Source organism: Micromys minutus, assembly GCF_963924665.1.
Source record: "Micromys minutus genome assembly, chromosome: X".
Lineage (NCBI taxonomy): Eukaryota > Metazoa > Chordata > Mammalia > Rodentia > Muridae > Micromys > Micromys minutus.
The window spans coordinates 91,240,095-91,256,432 of record NC_137970.1 but is presented as its reverse complement, the minus strand read 5'-3'; the positions used below and the strand labels follow the sequence as shown (position 1 = coordinate 91,256,432).

Genomic DNA, 16,338 nt, shown 5'->3' with positions numbered 1-16,338 from the left:
GTTCCTGATGGCAAATGGCCTGCCTGAACATTTGATCTGTATGCATGGGCCCTCCGGGTGGAAACCAAGTCCCTACGGCAGAGTTCCTGCTCCCCTGCACCAATTTGGGGGAGCTTTCTGCGTGCTCGGCCCAGACCTCTCTGTGCTCCGGCTACTCGCAGCACAGTCTCACCAGGCCTGGGTCCCTGGATCTCCGCTGTTCCCGAAGAACCAGATTTTAAAATACCAGAAACAAGTCATTCCAATTATGAGCTATGTATAGAATATTTACATGCAAGATAACATCAGCAGTTGGTAGTTGACCTTAGAGAGTCACAAGTCCAGAGAAGTTCTGGGCATAGGTAGATGATATTATGTTCCAACCACATACACATGTAAGATCATCCAGCAATCAGAGAGAGAAAGATGCTGTGCTAAACACAGGAATTTCGGGATGTCCATAAGTTCAGCAGAAGAAGGAAAGGATTGTGAAAAGGGACTAAGAAGATCTAAGCAGAGGGGAAGAAAGAGAGCCAGCAGAAGCTGGAGAAGTTTGTGGATGCATGTGAGGGATGAATGAGGCTCTGAGATGAGGGTGTGATAATGACTGGGGTGAGGGAGGAAAAGTTGGTAGGATACTCACAGAAAGGACCACTTAAAAAAATCTTTGTGTGTATGTGTCCATGCATACAAGTGTAGGTATATGTACCACAGCATATGTGTCATGCATGGTGCATGTGTGGAGGTTAGAGGACAACCTCTTGGCTGTTGGTTGTCACCTTCAACCTTGTTTGAATGATTTTTTTTCTGTTCTATGCATATGCCAGACTAGCTGGCCAGAAAGTGAATTCTCCTTTCTTGGCTTCCCATCCCATTGTAAGACTGCTTGGATTATAGATGTGTGCTACTTTCTCCAGCTTTACATAGGCTCTGATGATCTGAACTTAGATCCCCATGTTTGTGTGAAAAGTGCTTAACTCACTGAGCCTTCTTCCCAGGCAGAGACGCCTTCACAGGAGAGACTCTATGCTAACTCCTGAAGGGTTCCATTTATCAAAAGTCAGAAAGTACTTAGTTACCCCATGACAGTTTTGCTATTACTGAAGTAGACACATCTTGCCTGGCAGATTCTAGGCTGTAGCACTGGGTAAGGTCATTCATATCTTTTCTTCTCCTGTGGTCTGTGGAGTACCTAAGCACTATGAAAGCTACCCAGTGGGAGTTTTCAGGTCAGATCTAGATTGATTTCTCTGTGTTCTGCAAAACAATGCAGCAATAAGATCTTAATATCTAGTTATAATGGGCAACCAAAAACATTAGTAATATCTTCTGGTGCCTGCAAGACCAATAATTGAGGGGGAAGTATGTCATGCCTTGCACTGAAGTTTTTCTTTCATATCCCATGTTTCCTAAGAGCAGCATTGTCCACCCGTATATCATACTTCTCTATTCAAACTTTCTAAAAACCCATTATTTGTGCATTTATGTGCGTGTGTTCTGGGGATTATGTTTGGAATGCCTCTGAAGCTGGAAGAGGGCATCAGATACCCTGGAACTAGAATTACAGGTGGTTGTAAACTGCCTCATAGATGCTGGGACCAAACGCAAGTCTTCAGCAAGAACATCACTTACAAAGTAATGGTTTTCCATAGTTGTTCATACATTCTTAGTTTGGGTTACCCTACCTCCTCCCATCTCTCAACCATCTTTCTACCTTATCCCCGCTTAGACTGTTAACCCCTGGTATACATGTAGTTTCCTAAGAACTGAAACATAGTCTGTTTTCTATATGAACCTCTAAAAGGAAGACACCTCTCTTTAAAAAAAAAAAAAAACAAAACATTTACTTATAAATTAATTGCCTAGTGTGTGTGTCCATGCCCATGCATACGTGTGTACGTGTGCCATGGCATGTGTATGGACATCAGGGCACTACTTTGGGGAGTCACTTTTGTTCTTATGCCCTGTGAGACCCTGAGCTTGAACTTATATTGTCAGGCTCTGTAGCAAGTGCCTTAATCTGCCACATCACGTCACTGGCTACAACCGATCGTTTTCTTTCTATAAAATTGCCTATTATGTTAATCTCATTTGGCTGAGCCACAATCTGAGCATTACTCTAAGCTGCGGATTTTTTTTAGAAAGTCCTCAGTGAAATTACTTGCAGTCCTTTCCTGTTGTAGACATTCTACATATGGGTAGTGTCTTGATTGTGAAGGCTTGGGAATACAGAGTAGATACTGTCTCCTAGACACCAATGTACTTCTGTTGGGTTTCCAGAATGGCATCAGTAGTTTTTCATAATTATAACATTGATCGTTGGGCATGGCGGCACATGCTTAACACTTGGTAGGTTCACGCAGGAGGATTTAGTTTAGTGCCAGTCTGAGCAATATACAGAGAAGTTGTTAAAAACAAAGACAACCTAACTGAAGAAAGGACTGAAATATATGTTACACACATGTTTGTTTTCTTGAAGCACTTGAACCTAAGACATTTTGCATGCTAGACAAGCACTGTGACACTGAGCTACATACCCAGCCATTTTTAGTCATGGCCTCAGTAAGTTATCTAGACTAGATTCCAACTCTATCTATAACACAGAGAGTTTTGTTTGACTTTGTGATCCCTGTCCTTGTAATTCTCCCTCAGCCTCTCCAACAGTGGGACTATAGACCAGTGTCAGAAGCCCTATAAAGCCAGTGTTTTCTATGTGCTGGGGGGGGGGTTACCACAGATAGGTCAGTGCACCTGCAGTGAAACAGGTCTTCAGGGCTAGAGAGATGGCTCAGCAGTTAAGAGCAGCGACTGCTCTTCCAGAGGTTCTGAGTTCAATTCCCAGCAACCGCGTGGTGGCTCACAACCATCTACAATGGGATCTGATGTCCTCTTCTGGTGTGTCTACATAAAGTAAATAAATAAATCTTTCAAGAAGAAAAGAAAAAGAAACAGGTCTTCAGAAAACCCTGTGCTTTCGACAGCATCTGTTTAAACAAGGATAAAACAACCCAAACTGGTGGATGTCACATTAAATGTTACATCTTGCACTTCCAGTACTTAGTAATACAAGCATGTGGGAGGCTGAGGAAGAATGATCAAGAGTTTGGGGCTATCTTGGGCTACAGACTGAAGCTCTGCCTTAAAACATTGAAATAGGGACTGTTGTTGGAGGTCAGTTGATAGATCGCTTGCCTAGCATGTACAAAACCCGGGTCTGATCATCAGCATGCACCCAGGCATGGTGGCACACACCTGTAGTCCTAGCATTGGAAAAGTAGGAGCAGGAGACTCTGAAGTCCAGTGTTATCTTCACTGCATAGTGAATCTTTGGCTAGCCTGGAATACTTGAGACCTTGTCAACAAATGAACAAACAAACAAGGGAATAAATAAATGGATTTGGTAATGTTCTGCTGTTCATAGGGAATCATGCCTAGAATCCCAGCATGTGAGGCATGTATCCCTATGACATGGAAGCAGGAAGATCAGGAATTCAGGGCCAGCTACAGCTGCAGAGTGAGTTTGAAGCCAGCTTGTTTACAACATGGGACATTGTCTAAAATTGCACACACACACACACAAAGGACATGCAGCCTGGTCTACTTATTGAGTTCGAGGCCAGCTAGGAACTACATAGTGAGACTTTGTCTTAAAAATAAACACCACCAAAACAATCAACCACACATAAAAACTCTAAATAATACTAGTAAATGAAAGAAGCAAAGAAATAAGGAGTGCTAGAGAAAGGAGTACCTAAGGGTAAGACTTCTCAAGAGAGAGGAGTGACTAGGAATTTAAGCTTTTGTCTCAGGCAGGCCTGGGTTCTGATCTCATATTAATCATTTGCTAGGCCAGAGATCTTTGACAAGGTAGTTCGATTGACTATGTGTCAATTTTGAAATCACCTGTAAAATGGGTACAATGACTATAATAATCTTTACACTATCAGGCTACGGTATAATGGATGATTAAAAAATGCTGAAACCATGCCTGGCACAGAGTAACTGTCTGACAAATAGAATGTGTTATTATGGGTTTTACTTGTAAGAATCATAGGAGAATAGCATTAGGTAGCATTTAGCAAAAAACAAGAAATGGTGTAAAAGAAAAGGAGAATTAGAAAAAAATCCATTGGGTTTGGCAGCATGAAAAATTTCAATATATTTAGGACTGATCATTCTCAGGAGATTGTAGGTAGAAATCAGATCGCCATTTTTATGAGGCATCAGAACAGGAGTGGGGAAGAAGCAATAGATTAGAAACATGAGGGCAAGGTCAGATTTACATTTGCATGAAAATTTCACATCTGTAAGTCAGCAGGGATAGAATGGACCGTTGAAGAAATGGTGCTGGGAAAAATAGGCCATCCGTTTAGAAAAACATAAAATGAGACCCTCTCATACAAACACTGCCTATAAAAATAGATTCCTGTTGGACTAAAAACAAATTCTAAAAATATAAAGAGAAAATGTCGGAGAATATTTTTATAGCTTTGGGGGTAGAGAAGGCTTTGTGAGTTGTGAAACAGTCTAAAATTCACAGAACGAAAGAGTGTTGGGTCTGAGTTAGAGGAAAAGTCGTTGAGGGTTGGAGCAATGGTTTCATGGTTAAAAAAGAGCACATACTGCTCTTCCAGAGGACTTGATTCTTTGATTCTTGTATTACATCAGTTGGCTCAAAACTACCTGTAACTCAAGCTCCAAGGGATCTGATGCTTCTGTGGCAGATGCTTACCCTCACATGCACATACCCAAACACATACATACAAATAAAAATGATAATTTTTTTTTTAATTCAAGGTTTCAAAATACCATAAAGCAAAATGAAAACAAGATACAAATGTAGCAAAATATTTCTAACCAATATAATGGGAAAGGATTTTGAATGAAAGAAGGGCTTTTGTAATTCCATGAGAGATAAACAGATAATTGACTAGGAAGAGAAATACAAATGATGCTCATTCAGCTTCCCCAGCAATTTGGAGGAAAAGCGTGATTTTTTCCCTCTCAGATTTGCAAAAATAAAAGATGATATAATATATATAATAGCTTTGGTCACCAGGGAATTTCATTCACGTGGGTGTGTGGATTGATCAGATTTTTTGGAGGGCAAATTTGGCAGCATCCATTAAAATTCTGAATGTGAATAATTCATGGCCCAGCAATTCTCCTTGTCTTTACGTTGCCCAGAAAACACATGCACATGCTTACAGAAAGCAATAGTGCCCACTGCATCCTTAGCTATCAAATAAAAAACCTTTACCCCACCTACCTGTCCATAAGGAGAGCAGCCACATTGGCTGTGATGTGACCGTACCATGAGCTCATATTTATGGTTTACATTCACTTGGATGCAGCATCAGGTCATGCTGTTACAGAAATGAGAAGCTGTTTCACTTTGCTATTTATGAAAATTCTCCCGCCCACACACACAAAAAAGAATAATCTTCTCTATAGCTGCATAAAAATATATAGGAAAGCGTTGGAACAATATTCCACGGACAGGTAGTGATTACTGATAAGACGGGAAGCATGCCTACATAGATTGTTTTTATAATTGAAAGGAAATCTAAAGGATGGTGTTTTAAAAGAGGAAATTGATAAAGTAGGTGTAGACAGTGGATTTTAAAAGCTGGGGAAAGAGATAAGGCAGTGTGCCAAGGGAGATAAGGAAGGCTGGGGCAGTTCTTTAGTACAGGAGAAATTATGAGGGCTTAAACAGGACCTGAAAGTTACAGGATAGAGAGGAGGGGGTAGACTTGAGAAAGAATCCACCAAACTTAGGATCCAAGTGGGTATGGAGGCTCTCGTTCAGTTTATTAACTGCTCAATGTCGACAGTGTGCCAGGAACAGTGTGAGAGGCTAGTGCTACTCAGAAACATTGCATTTGCTTATTTACCATGCGCGTGTAAGGACAGTGTTGTGTGACAAGACTTTTCCTGGGGGAACGTGGCACATATGTCTACCCACCCCAGATAAGAAACCCACGACAGACAAATTATGGATACCACCAAAGTCCAACTTGGTGGACCGATGAGTTTTATTGAGGTTGCTAAGGAGAATATGGATGAGGGGTTACTTACAGGGGCAGAAGTGACTCAAGACAGTTGCCTCGCCAAAGCCCACCCCAACATGGGGTGACAGCTCACAAAAGCTGGAAACTTGGAGTACACTGCACAGTCTTCAGGCAGCTCAACAGGTTGAGGAATGTCCTTTCCAAGTGACTCAGTTGGCTGAATCCTCTTCCAGGCTGCTTGGCCTATTTCTGCTTCCAGGGAGCTGGTGTGGTCTGAAAGTATTCTTTGCAGCTTTGCTTATTTGACAGTCTTCTTTGCAGGTTGGTGAGGCTGAGAGTGACTCTCAGCAGTCTTTATTGCTTACTAGGAAGGGAGGAGCCTAAAAAAGTCTGGTCAGTTTCAGGGACTTCCTGAAGCTATTTTGAGATGTTTGCCTTCTGGCTTAAGGAATTTCCCTTCAGTATGGAATGTTTCTGTTTCTGAGGAAGTGGCTACACATAGCAGCTGTGTTAGTGAGCTGGTGCCATGGTGTATGCCTGGAGGTCAGAGACAACGTCTAGGAGTTGGCTACCAGAGCCACCGTGTGGAAGCAAAGCATCAAACTCAGGTGGTCAAGCTCATCATTGAATGACTCTACCCTCTGACCTATCCTGCCAGCCTATTATTAGAATATAAAGCACAATGTTTGGGTAAGGAGGGGATGACTATGTATGCATAAATGGGGTCAAGTACAGTAATAGATAGGAGGGTTTCAGAATGTGGAAACGAGAAGGGATAGAAATTGGCCAAACCTTGCTGTGAGAGTCCAGAATACAGATTGCTAAGCAGGGTGAGCGGGTGGTCAGAAAAGGCTGGGCTTAAGTCTTGAAGTTGTCAAGGATAAGTACAAGTTAGCTACCCTGAAAGTAGCTGGTATTCAGTATGTATTTGATGAATGAATCCATGAGCTATACATTAATTGGGAATAATAAGAAGGTACCCATAAGGTTGCAGCTGATAGCAAAAGTGTATTAACTAGGATGCTGACATGGGATAGAAAATAGTCTACAATGAGTTGACGAGTGAATTAGAATTTTAAAAAGAGCTAAAAAGATTGTTCTTTTCAAGAAACTTCTATTTGAGTCTGAGTATGATGGTACATGCCAGTAATCCCAGCACTTGGTAGATAGAAGTAGACAGATCAAAAGTTCAGGGTCATAGGGCTAGAAAGATGGTTCAGCAGTTAGAGCACATACTGCTTTTCCAGAGCACAGAGTTAAATTCCCATCTCGTACATCAGGTACCCCATAACCGCCTGTAACAATAACTCCAAGTGATCTGATACCTCTAGCTCCCTTAGACATTTCTATTCATGAGCACATACCACCCCCACATATACATGTGATTAAAAATAAATATATGATAAAAATCTCAGGGGATGAGGTTGTATAAGCTTTGTGGCTTCAGGTTTGTTGGTAAAGTAAAGCTGCCAGACTATCATGTGACTCACGGGGTCAAGAATCAGATGGGAGCCTGAGATATCAAAAGAAAAATGAATGTAGGGGTTGGAGAGATGGCCCAGCAGTTAAAAGCACTGACTACTCTCCCAGAGGATGGAGGTTAAATTGATAGCACCCACTGAGCAGCCTATAAGTGTCTGTAATTCCAGTACTAGAGAATATGATGCCCTTTGAGGGCACTGCATCCAAATGGTCCACATGCATGAATGCAGCTTAAACACCTATATACAGATAAACATGCATAAATATTTCTTCATTTTTACATTTTGCATATTCCCCTCCCCCAGATCTTTTCAGAATCTACTTCCCTACTTACCCACTCAACTATATGTTCTTTCCAGATCCTTAGATGAGAAGGAAATGAGAGTGGGTCCATCTTTAAAGCTCAGGAGAGGAGGTTGTCTGAGCTTTGTGATCTCAGCTCTGTTGGTAAAGTAAGCTGTCAGACTCATGTGAATGATGGGGTCAAGAATCAATTTGGAGCCTGAGAGAATAAATGAAAGTCTGAAATGATCAATGAGAAAATAGTGGCAATTGAGCCAACCAAGGCCAAGTAAAGGGCCATTATATTACTCTGGAGGTTCGGATGAAGTTAGAGGCATTTGTAGGGAGTAGAGGAAAGCCAAAGAGAAGTCCCATGGGAATGTATATTTTGACATGGGCATGGCCATGTCAAGAATATCCCAAGGCCTTTGGACTTATGGGACAATTGGGAAAAGCTGTTATCCATATGATTCAAGCACAAGAGAAATGGCAAATCTCCTTTTATGATTGATCAGTGTGTACAAAGACTAGTAACCGCAGTCCCAGCCTCCCAAATATTTATAGCTGGAGACTGCTCACCTCCAGAGACCTCCTACAGAGACTAGCTATCCCTTGCTCCTGTGCTGTACCTAGTAAACACACTGAGGGTCCAGGTGGTGGGGATAGAGGTAGCAGAGCCCAACACGATCTCAGGTTCACTGTATGTGTGCATTCTTTACTCCCTTGACCAGGGTTCTGGGACCCAGGACACATGGGAGTTGTCAGACCATGAATTATAAAATGTCAAGAACCACAATTTTGTACTTGTGTTCAGCCAACTTTGATAACAGTATGGTTAGAACCTGAAATTTATTCAGTTCTTATTTTAACTAGAGTAGAGGAACAGGGCTGGGGTGGAGCTGAAGGTGTCAATAAGAATGTCACATAATGGACATAGTGTTGCACATCTCTAGTCTCAACTATTAGAAAGTTGCTTGAGCCAGAGCTCAAGACCAGCCTGGCCAACATAGCAGGATCCTGTCTCAAAAAACAAAAATGTTATTACGTTAACCGGTCATATGATTCTGCTTTGGCAGACAAGGAGTTGAGACCAGGAAGACCTTGATATCCTGTGAAAGTGAGGAAGGGAGCCAGACTCCTGAGCATTCTGAGGAGACGACTTGTGCTTAGGAGAACCAAAGACATAAGGCAGCTAGTAGACACCAGATTGTGGTCAGAGAGTTGCGTGGTACGGGGAGGATTTCTTGAGTGAGGAGCAGAGAGAGCCAAAGTTATGAAGTCAAGGCAGTCAAAGCATTTGGAGACTGGGAAATTGATGAATTGTTAGCAGGTTCATTGGAATCACCTAGAGTCAGGGAGAAAGATTGGGCCAGACACTACCAAAGGAAGATGGGCTAGGTCTCCAAAGAAAACAGGCTTTGCATTGACATGAAGGAGGAAGGGATGTCCAGAGGGATGGTCTGTAAGAGCTCCACACTGACCTACCTTTTCTCACCTCAAGGCGCATGGGTTGTAGGGAAAGGAATCATATTCTGTAGATAGCTTCTGGGTGACAGTGTCTCCAGGGGAGAATTAGGTTTCAGTCAGGTGAACAGGTTAAAGACAGATGCCAACACTTCTCAGACTTTAGTATGTACCCAAAGAGCCACTGAGGCTCTTGACAAACTCAGATTAAGAGGAATGATTCAGTGGCATTTAACACAGCGACAATGGCACACCGATACTTCTGTTCAGCCACCACCTCTGCACAGTTCCCACACATCTGCTTCACTGAAAACTCGATGGTCAAGTCTCTATTCCTTGCTCACCTCAGCTTCTGGGAAACAGGTTTTTTTGTTGTTGTTGTTGTTTTTTAAGATTTGTTTATTTATTTTATGAGTACACTGTAGCTGTCTTCAGACACACCAGAAGAGGGCATCAGATTCTTTGTGCATATCAGAAAAGTACATTTAGATCCCATTACAGATAGATGGTTGTGAGCCACCATGTGGTTGCTGGGATTTGAACTCAGGACCTCTGGAAGAGCAGTCAGTGCTCTTAACCACTGAGCCACCTCTCCAGCCTTAAACGCTATTATTTTATATCTCCCAAAATTTTACTGGTCTAGGTGCTTCATATAAATGAAATCACATGAAATTTGTCTGTAGATGAGTGGCTTCCTTCCTCCAGCCCCTTCCCCTTTTTTCAGTGTTGGGGGTGGATCCTAGGGCCTCACCAGTGTTAGGCATATTGCATTAGAATTTCTTTCTAGCTGAAGCCCTTCGATGTCTGGCTAGTCCTCGTTTTTTTACCCAGTCATCAGCTGATAGATATGTGGGCTGCTTCTGCTGTGTAGCTGTGCTTAATAGTTTCTACACTCCCCTTCCAGTGACTAAATTTTAGCTCTCTACATTTCTACTCTTTTCTTGTTTTATGTTTTGTTTTGTTTAATACCGAGTTTCTCTGTGTAGCTCTGGCTGTCCTGGAATTCGCTGGCCTAGAATATAGACCAGGCTGGCCTAGAATCAGAGCGATCCTCCTTCCTCTGCTTCCTGAGTGCTGGGATTAAAGGGGTGCTCCACCACTGCCCACCTAGATCCCTGCCTTTGTTCCTTGCTTAAATTTTTCAGGCAGGCTTCCGCTTTAGGAGCATTATTACAGACTGCCTGGATCTCCCTGGTGGTGCTCATCTCTGCTGCTCTGACAGTGTACCCTCAGAGAAACCATTGACAATGGTATGGAAGTAGCCAAACTCCCAGTACTTCCTATTCAGTACTCAACTGTGGTCTCCATGGACCACTGTGTCATTTAGCCCATGGCCTTATTCTCAAAGTAACTTCTGAATGCCTAAAATGTACTGATTGTATAAAAAAATACAGTTACCACAATATTTTTACGTTATGATTTAGTAACTCATGTGCCTCTCTGTTAAGTTCCAAAATAATGGTATCTCTTTTCAGGTTTAATAATTACCAGAATACAGAAACTATGGTAGATGTGCATGCTATTTTGACACATGTCCAGGCACTGGAGTGGGAAAGAAAAATATGAGCTATGTCTACTGCATAGAAAAATCACAGGTGCCACAGACAATACTATAGATTATTGTCTCGGTTTATAACTGAGGAAACCGGAAGTTTTCAGTTAGGGATGTATTTTGTTCCTGTGCAAGTTTGTGGAGTCTCTAAATTCTATCCATAGGCTCCTTGGAGGTCTGTAGGCTTCATGTTTCGAATTGTATGGATAAAACAGAAGAGATGGCTCAGTGCTTAAAGAGTACTGGCTGTTCTTCCAGGCGACCCAGGTTCAATTCCCAGCACCCTCCTCGGGGCCTTACAACTGTCAGTAACTTCAGCTCCAGGGGAGCTATTGTTATCTTCTGACCTCCATAGATACTAGACATGCGTGTGGTACACAGACACGTATACAAATAAAACACCTTTACATGTTTTTTAAATTAGATACTCTGTATTTACATTTGAGATGTTATCCCTTTATCCCGCCCAGCTCCTATCCCCCCCTGCCCCCTCCAGTTGCCTTCACAAAGGTGCACTCCCTCCTGATACCCCTCTCCACTCCATTGCCTTGTCATTTCCCTACATTGGGAAAACATGCCCTCCCTGGAACAAAAGTCTCTTCTCACATTGATGGCAGACACTGCTACCTTCAGCTACATATGCAACTGGATCAATAGGTCTCTCAAAGTGCGCACAAAGGTTGGTGTTTTACTCCATGGGAGTTCTGGAGGGTTTGGTTGGTTGGTTGATAACATTCTTCTTCCCTTGAGGCTGCAACCCCTTTCAGCTCCTTAGGTCATTTCTTTAGCAACCTCATTGGAATCCCCGAGTTCAGAGGATGGTCAGCTGCAAGCATGCTCAGCTGTATCTATATGAATCTAGCATAGTCCCTGACGGGGCATCTCTGTCTGGGTCCTGCCAGTAAGTACTTTTTGGGATCACCTATAGTGCTTGGGTTTGGTGACTGCATATGTGGTGGATCCCCAAGTGAGACAGCTTCTGAGTGATCTTTTCTTCAATCCCTGCTCCTCTATTTGACCTTGCATTTCCTCCCATGGGAGTTTTGTTCTCTTTTCTAAGAAGGACTGAGGCATCCCCATTTTGGCCTACACCTTTACATGTTTAAAAAAAATTGCATGGATGGTGTGTAAAAGTCTCAAACTTACTGACTTAAAGGGAAAAAGATTAATTGTAGTTGATGAAGAAGGATAGAGTCTGCCAGAAAAGAAAGTGCTAGAAAAAAAGCTGTCTCCTGCAGCCCTTCATGGAACTAGTGGGTGGGCCATATAGAAACATCCTCTTGGGAGGGGCATGAGGAAAGTAGTGCCTTAAAGAAACAGATGGTTTCTTTGCCCCAGAATGGGGTTCAGTAAGTATAGCAACATGTGGCAAAGAGATAGCCACTGAGGGCAGATCCTCCTCGGGAGCAGAGGGGAGGGACTCAGAGAGTAGGTGGACTCCTTACTGTGTGCCAGACAGCAGGCCAGACACTGGCAATACAAAGCCGACCGAGACAAAGATGAGTCACCTGTCTCTCAGATCTCATTAAGCCCAATCCTGGTGGCAGTTCAGCTGGTCTATGCACCTCTTCAGAGACTCTGAGGGCCAGAGGCAGTGGGAATAAGATGAACATGGAGTTTCAGGTATTCAAGAGGAAGGAAGCTGAGGGGGGAAAAGTGCTCTTCTGTTTCCCCTGCCCCTTCGTGTGGGGCAAAAAAAAAAAAAAAAAAATGAAGTTAAAAAAGACGTTATGTAATAGAGGAAAGCGAAGCCATGCCCTGATCATAATATTCAAACCAGCTACCCAGCTAAAAATTAGCTACATCTCCTCTCACTATGAATTCTTCAGGAGCCTTCTAAGACTCTTTGCTACCTAAGGGATCATTTGTGCATCAAAACAGTCTCGGCTGGGGATGGGGAATCAAAGAAAGAAAGAATGAATGATATTTTTAGATCTTTTTCCTTTGGGGTGCCAGAGATACCCAGCACCTGGGTCTCTTCCTGTCCTCGGTTGTTTCTCAGGATGAAGGATGCTGTGGTTCTTTTTTCAAATGCAGCTTTCTTCCTAGCTCCTTGGGGGCTCTTTCACAAAGGCTTGTAGGGAGCTGCTGCAGGTGGGAGGTGTTGGCTGGCTCATGTCTCCCTTTGATCATTCTGTTCTGGCAACAGACTCTGAAAACCCTCTGCCCTGGGCTGACACAATGAATCTCTTCCTCCCTGCAGCAACCCCAGTGGAGAGGCAGCATGCAAACTGAGGAGATGAGAAGAGAATGGGGCTGAAGCTGAAATGACCTACTTAGAACTGAAAGATAATGTTGGGGTCATGGGTGAAGCAGAGGCTCGTAGATAGCTCAGTGGGTAAAGATGTTTGCCACTAAGCTGGTGACCAGAGGACCATCTCAGGATCTCTCATAGTGAAAACAGAGAACTGACTCCCATGAGTTGTCCTCAGACTTCCACACTTATGCCGTGGCACACACACACCTACATACATCAACAGTAAATAAGTATATTCAAAAAAAAAAAAAGAAGAAGGAAGAGACTGCTGGGGTAATTGGGGTGGTTTCAGTGCAGACAGGACAAGGAAGAAAAGAATTTCCAGGAAGGCCCAGCACAGGAAGGAGGAGTTAGCTGCCGATTCTTTTTCAAAGTATTTTTAAATCAGTATATATTAATTATATATGATAATGGTTTTTATTATGACACTTTAGTGCATGTGCATAGTATTTTTTATTATATCCACTCCCCATTACCCTCCCTGGTCCCCTTTATACTGATCTCCTTCCTCTTCCCAAGTAGCCCCCTTTTTGCTTTATTTATATAAATAGAGGTATTTTAATAGTCACATTTTTTCATTTCTTTGGGCGTGCATGTGTACGTATACCATGGTGCATTGTATAAAGTCAGAGGGTGAGACTTTCTGTTTCCATCATGTGGGCTCTGGGAATCAAACTCAGGTCCTCAGACTTGATGGCAGATGTCCTCACCCACTGAGCCACCTCAGCAGCTCTCTCACCTACTTCCATGTCTTTATGTATGTGCATGGCAAATAAGTTTAATTAGGGTTACTTATGGGAGCATGGATAAAGGATTAGTTATAGAAGACTGTACCAGTGGGTACAGTCCTGAAGAAAATTCTTTCACTCTCTTATCAATCACTAACTCCTTATAGACTCACCAAACGATAGACTCACTGTTGTTGAGGAGGCCTTGATGAATCAGGTACACATACGTTCTAGTACTGATGAAGCTGGGTCAGGAGGTTCATGAGTTTGAGGCCAGCCTAAGCTATATAATGAGAAGGCTTAGGCTATGTTGCAAGACATCATCTTAAAAAATAAACAGACTGAGCTGTGTACATGGTGGTGGATGCCTTTATTCCTGGTACTGGGGAGGTAGAGATAAACAGATCTCTGTGAGTTTGGGGCCAGCCTAGTCTACATAGCAAGTTCTAGGACTGCCAATGCTATAATGAGACCCTGTATCAAAAAAAGAAATGAATGAATGAATGAATGAACGAAAGAGTAAATGAATATTTCTTGTTGAGTCACAGAGGCTGCCTAGGGGAGCTTTGCATGGGTACTCAGTAAGCTGGGGTTTCTCTGTAGATGATATGGGGGAAGAATCATCAGATTCTGTCTGGATGCTTAGATGAGAAGTAGAAACATATGTGGCTATGAAGATTGCTGGTTGGGGTGTTCTACTTATTGCTGCAAGAATGAGCAAAGCCCCCACAGCACTGTGACAAAATTTCCCTCAGGGTGGATCATAGAGACGTCTTGTGTACACAGCTCTGGTCCAAAAGCATGGTGTGAGGAGATGCAGGGAGCCTCTAATGGGCTCAGAGCGAGGGCCTAATATGAAGGAATGTCATCCTAACTACAAATTCCACCAGTGACTTCCACATTGCCTCAGGACCCACGGATCTGAGAGAATAGTAACTCCTGGGAAGCAGCAGTGAGCAAGGCAATACCGTCCCTCTCTTTGTGTGTGTGTGTTTTACACTGCTGGGTCACAGAAGGAATTTTGGGCATAGAGAAGGAGTAGGAAGTACGTAGGTATTAAACTGAGCCCTGAGGTATACAAACACAGGATCGGGACAAAGAAAGAGAAATGGTCATTCCACCCTAAAGAAATAAGTTGTACTCATGTGTGCACCAAGAAGTCAATCAAAAGCTAACAGTAGAAGAGATGGAGAAGCCAGAGTAGATAAGAGATGGTACAGTTTCACAGGACACTGCATTTCTAACTAGGACTGACTGTCAAAACACTAGCATTTGAAGCCATTTCTCTCCTCTCTGCTCTAGCTACAAGCCCATCGTGGAGTTCATTGATGCCCAGTTTGAGGCCTACCTACAGGAGGAGCTGAAGATCCGGAGGGTACTGCACTCCTACCATGACTCCCGAATCCATGTCTGCTTGTACTTCATTGCTCCGACAGGACATTCGCTTAAGTCTCTGGACCTGGTAACCATGAAGAAGCTGGATAGTAAGGTATGAGGCAGCAGCTGTGGCTACTAAAGCTGGACTCTTACTCATAATACACAATGGATACTGGGTTCCAGTAGAGGTTTTATGGAATCCTAATCCAAGCCTTGGTTACCTTCCTCCATAAAGATAATATTAAAGATCCTGCATTTGTGTCATATGCTGTGTCAGATGGATTCCTAGTATTAGGGACAGAAGTGTCCTGAGTGTTCTTCCACCCTGTCTGCCTTGGAAATAAAGATGGATACAAGCAAGATGTCTGTTCAAGGCCAAAGGTGCTGGGTTTGGCAATGAAAAGTGGTTTTCTTTCCTTAAAAAAATAGATTTCTTTTACTTTGTTTTGGAGTATTTTACCTGTATGTATGTTTTCCCTAGTACCATTTGCATGCCTGGTGCTGAAGGAGTTTAGAAGATGTTGAATTCCCTAGAACCAGAGTTAAGGTTGACTGTGAGTTCTCTGAACTATCTCTCCATCCATGTGCAAGGCCCTAGACTCAATTCCTAGCACCATAACAACAAAACAAATTGAACATTGGATTCTTGAAAAAGCCTAATTACTACAGGTTTTCTTTCCTAACATTTGGCATGTGCCGGGCTCTGTGTATTTATGTGTTACTTCATCTTTTTTTCCCTATTTTTATATTGCCTTATATGTTTTCATGTGTATGTATGCATGTTTGCATGTGTATAGGTACATATGTGTGGGTGCTTGTGCATGTGGAGACTTAAGATTGATATCAGAATCATCCTGTCGTCTCCCTTTCACCATATTCATTGAGGCAGAGTCTCAACCACGCCAGAATCCAGCCATATGGCTAGTCTTGCTAGCTAGCTTTCTCTGGGACTCCTCTGTCTTTGCCTTCTGAGGCTGAATTTTAGGCAGACTGCCATGCTCTCAGGATCCTAATGCAGAAAAGAGCTTAGCCAGTAGAACATTCTCTTTCTTGTTTGTTTAACAGAAAGTGTTTTATTATATTTTTGTAATTTTATTTACTTTTTAATAGAAATAAATGTTACACAATATGTTCTGATCAGGGTTTTCCCCTCCCCAGCTTCTCCCCATCCAACTCCATGCGTGCTCTCTCTCTCTCTCTCTC

The 16,338-nt window shown here is 42.7% G+C and overlaps 1 protein-coding gene across 6 annotated transcripts in view; it reads left to right on the top strand.

Moving 5' to 3' along the window:
- Window positions 1-16,338, top strand: part of SEPTIN6 (septin 6) — a 151,667-nt gene that overhangs the window by 103,778 nt on the left and 31,551 nt on the right. For all 6 annotated transcript variants that reach the window (XM_080910734.1, XM_080910730.1, XM_080910735.1 and 3 more), the window contains one exon: window positions 15,061-15,247. In XM_080910734.1, coding sequence (XP_080766860.1) covers window positions 15,061-15,247 — 187 coding nt within the window. The remainder of the gene's footprint in view (window positions 1-15,060; window positions 15,248-16,338) is intronic.